The 4270-nt window shown below is 39.5% G+C and overlaps 1 protein-coding gene across 1 annotated transcript; it reads left to right on the top strand.

Annotated features, from left to right (window-relative positions):
- Positions 1–3036: 3036 nt before the first annotated feature.
- Positions 3037–3999, top strand: LOC131821658 (olfactory receptor 56A4). The gene has a single exon (XM_059157915.1). The coding sequence runs from the start codon at positions 3058–3060 to the stop codon at positions 3997–3999; it is 942 nt and encodes a 313-aa protein (XP_059013898.1). The 5' UTR covers positions 3037–3057.
- Positions 4000–4270: the final 271 nt, after the last annotated feature.

The following is a 4270-nucleotide window of genomic DNA, read 5'->3' on the forward strand; positions in this document are numbered from 1 at the left end:
TTATAGAACATAAGGTTTATGGAAAGGATAAGTCTTTTCCAAAAAAAGTGGGAATGTTTTCTATTTCTCTATTTCATACTGAGGGTCATTTTCCTGATCACATATGTAAAAATGCATTAAATAACTGTCCCTCCCTACCCCACTTTTACCCCTGTATCCTTGGTTTGTCTTGAAAACCTACAAAGGTAGAAAGGAGTGTGTGTGTGTGTGTGTGTGTGTGTGTGTGTGTGTGTGTGTGTTAATAATCTGTATTTGGAAAATCTGGGATATTCAAAGTGAAAGTCCTTGGATCAAAGCAATACCTTCATTATCTTCTCTGGAAGTAGTCTCATACCTTCTCATGCACCTTTCACTCTCCTAGAGGAGACTTGCCTGTGAGAGAGGTGAGCAGGATCAATAATCCCAACTATACTAATTATTTGCCTTCTAGGATCCCTCTCTCAGTCTGCCATGACTTTCCAGGTCACTTCTGCTTCTTTGGCTATGACAGCACTTACTGTCATCCTTCTTAGTACTTGACCCCTTCACCCTTTGTTTAGCAGTGAGGGAGAAAAAGAGTATCAAAACAAAACAAAACTAAACTAACTAACAAAAACCTCATCAAAGCGGATGAGTTTACAGAATATAGATCCCACGTGCTAGGATAATTCAGTCTGAGCCACAGGAACCACAGATAATTCTGCTTACCAGGTTAAAAAAATCCTATATATATTTATATGCCTAAAACTGACTTATTGGCTAGCTTCCATGCCACTTTGGTGAACCTCAACTGTTTTGAATACTTTTCCTAAAGACACCTAGCTCTATTTCTCAAGATATCTCTTATCTGAGAGTTATGGTCTCATCAGCATCTTTTTAAAAATTATTTTTTATTTGAGTATACTTGACACATAGTGATCCCACAAGTTTAAGCATTAGGCTATATTCACTGCCTTTTTCCCTTATTTCTTTTTAATCTTCATTTTCAGACTTGAATTTCCTACTGAATTTTAGGCTATTATTTTGAATGATTGCTTGAAAACTCTACCTGTATATTTTACAAATAGCTCCTGTGTAACTCTTAAAATATAAATTCATATTCTTGCTCTGAAAACCCTTTCCTTTTTCTTTATTCCCCTTTTCCAATTTTTCAGTAAAGATTTCATTCTTCCTGTCACTCAAGTTCAAAAGCATAAAGTCATCCCTAATACGGTGACTTGGGATTCAAGACCCTGTTTTATTCAATTTTCTTTATTTTGTTACCTATCATTTTGCCCAACAGTGAAGAGTAGGTACATGTTTGGGCTATTTTTGGATACTGAAACTTCAGATGCTTTTCTTTACTCATCCCCTACATGTAATTCTTACTGATTCTGATTTTGAAATGTTTGTCAAATCCATTGCTTCCTGTCCATCCTGAAACAAGGAATAGCTCTTGGTATAAAGAAAAGATCACCATGTAAGGAGCAATAGGTATTTGGTGCAGTTTCAGCAACACAGGATAATTCAGAGGACTCTACTGACTCAACCAGAAAATAGAACAGGAAGTGGCCTCCAGAAAGATCCAAGATGCTCTTGGTCTACAATCTTTGGCAGAGTAAACTGTCTAAGCCTATACTCCCTCAGAGTGGAAAAGGAAAGGTTTAACAGTGCATCAGTCAAGGCCCCCCATGATTAGAGTGGCTCAATTTTAGATGGAATTCCTGGGACAGGTTAGTTTATTGCCTAACTATAGCAAGGGTTCCCACAGTCCTTCTAGAGTAGTGCAAGTCAAGGAACCTACATGGGAGAACTGAAGATAACATGACAGTACTCAATCCTTCAGTCACAGAATAGTAGCTACTCTTAGGCTCAAACCCTTGATATCATTGTAGCCTCCAGGCCTCTCCTTCCTGCCTAAGCTAATGGGATATTTTTCTTTTCTTCTAAGTTTCAAAATGTGTTCCTCTTTTGGACCCCATGAAGGACTTGTTTTTATTTAAAAAACACTCATAGCACTTACAATTATTTTTTATTTTTTATTTTTATAAACATATAATATATTTTTATCCCCCGGGGTACAAATTTTTAAGTTTTTATCTAAATTCCAGATAGTTAATATTTAGTGTTATGTCAATTTCAAGAGTACAATACAGTGATTCAAGAATTCCGTACATTACGCAGTATTCATTGCAACAAGTATACTCCTTAATTCCCATCACCTATTTAAACCAGCACTTAAAATTTTTTATACTCTCCTAGTGTACCCCTCAGTACTAACTGTCTCTGTCACCAGAATATAAAATGCAGTCTCATTTAAATTGTCCAAACCAAATAAAACACTCTTGAAAGAAAAGAAAGTAATTTGAAACTTGAAAAGAGAAACTTGAAACTTCCAAAGAGAAACAACAGCAAATAATCCAGTAAAAAAGTGATAAACACTATGTCCAAAGTGAAATCCCCTCTGGGGCTGGAAGAAATAAATGCTGTTGGGTGCAGTCAAGGATGTTCTACCTCTAATTCAATTGTTTCCTGAATAACAGCAAGGAGCTCCAAAGTCAGACCCTGTCCATATCTATGGAGTAGGGGAGTAGACTTTTCTAGGACTTCCACACAGCCAGCTAAAATAGTAACCTGAGCCCTTCTAAACTAGGGCTTAGTTAATTAATTGTTCTTGGTGAGACTAAATAATGTGTAGGGGCTGAAAACAGAGACTCTAGAGTCAGACTCTTGTCACAGTCCTTGTCTCGCTCTTTAATTTTAAATAAACTGTTTTATCCCCTTTTGCCTATACCCTTTCATTAACTGTGAAATTAAAATACCATTATTAAATATTCTTAAGCTTTTATTAAGGATGAAATAAGATAATAATTTAAAGCATTCAGCTTAGAGCTGGAGTGTTCAGCTAAGTGTCAGCAATGATTGGATAGTGATGATGAAGCTGGCAATAATAATGATGATTTGAGAACTTCACTGAGGCAGGTTAAGTGCCTCAATGGAAACCCAAGTTTTACTACTCTAGAACATGTAGTTTTTAAAATATATTTTGTCCTACATTTTTAGGAACTCTGAATTTCCAGCGTGATCAGGATACTTTATATGGCTTCACCCAGCAACTACTCCACTGCTCCTGTTTCTGAATTTCTCCTCATCTGCTTCCCTAACTACCAGAGTTGGCAGCACTGGCTGTCCCTGCCCCTCAGTCTAATCTTCCTCCTGGCCATGGGGGCCAATGCCACCCTCCTGATCACCATTTGGCTGGAGGTCTCTCTGCATGAGCCCATGTACTACCTCCTTAGCCTCCTTTCCCTGCTGGACATTGTACTCTGCCTGACAGTCATCCCCAAGGTCCTGGCCATCTTCTGGTTTGATCTCAAGTCCATCAGCTTTTCAGCCTGCTTCCTCCAGATGTTCATCATGAATAGTTTTCTGACCATGGAGTCCTGTACATTCATGGTCATGGCCTATGACCGCTATGTGGCCATTTGCCACCCACTGAGATACCCATCCATAATCACTGACCAATTTGTGGTTAAAGCTACCATATTTGTTGTGGCCCGGAATGGCTTCTTTTCTCTTCCTGTTCCAGCTCTTTCTTCTCAACTCAGATACTGTGGAGAGAACATCATCAAGAACTGTATCTGCACTAACCTGTCTGTGTCCAAACTCTCCTGTGATGACATCACCTTCAACCGGCTCTACCAGTTTGTGGCAGGCTGGACCCTACTGGGCTCTGACCTTATTCTTATTGTTCTGTCCTACTCCTTCATCCTGAAAGCTGTGCTAAGGATCAAGGCTGAGGGTGCTGCAGCCAAGGCCCTGAGCACATGTGGTTCCCACTTCATCCTCATCCTCTTTTTCAGCACAGTCTTGCTGGTTCTGGTCATAACTAACATGGCCAGGAAGAAGATTCCCCCAGATGTCCCCATCCTGCTCAACATCCTGCACCACCTCATCCCCCCAGCTCTGAACCCCATTGTTTATGGTGTGAGAACCAAGGAGATCAAGCAGGGAATCAAGAAGCTGCTGAGAAGAGTGTAAGAGGTAAAATGGATCAGATTCACCTTTGGAATTATTAGTGGAAGTCAGGAATTATTTTTATGTTGGAAAGGAAAGTTTACTTGTTAATCCCAGTATGGGTTCTGATTCTTTTTTCCTCAGACAACAATGAAAATATTGTTGAATCCTTGTTTCCTCCTGCTTCAAAGGAAGCCATCTTTCCTGGATTCTGTGGTCACTTGCGAATTTGCCCTGACTGACTCCTTATCTGAGGGTCTTGCCAAGCCTTAGCCAAGTGGAGCCGGATTGGATT

This window comes from Mustela lutreola, chromosome 1, assembly GCF_030435805.1.
Source record: "Mustela lutreola isolate mMusLut2 chromosome 1, mMusLut2.pri, whole genome shotgun sequence".
Lineage (NCBI taxonomy): Eukaryota > Metazoa > Chordata > Mammalia > Carnivora > Mustelidae > Mustela > Mustela lutreola.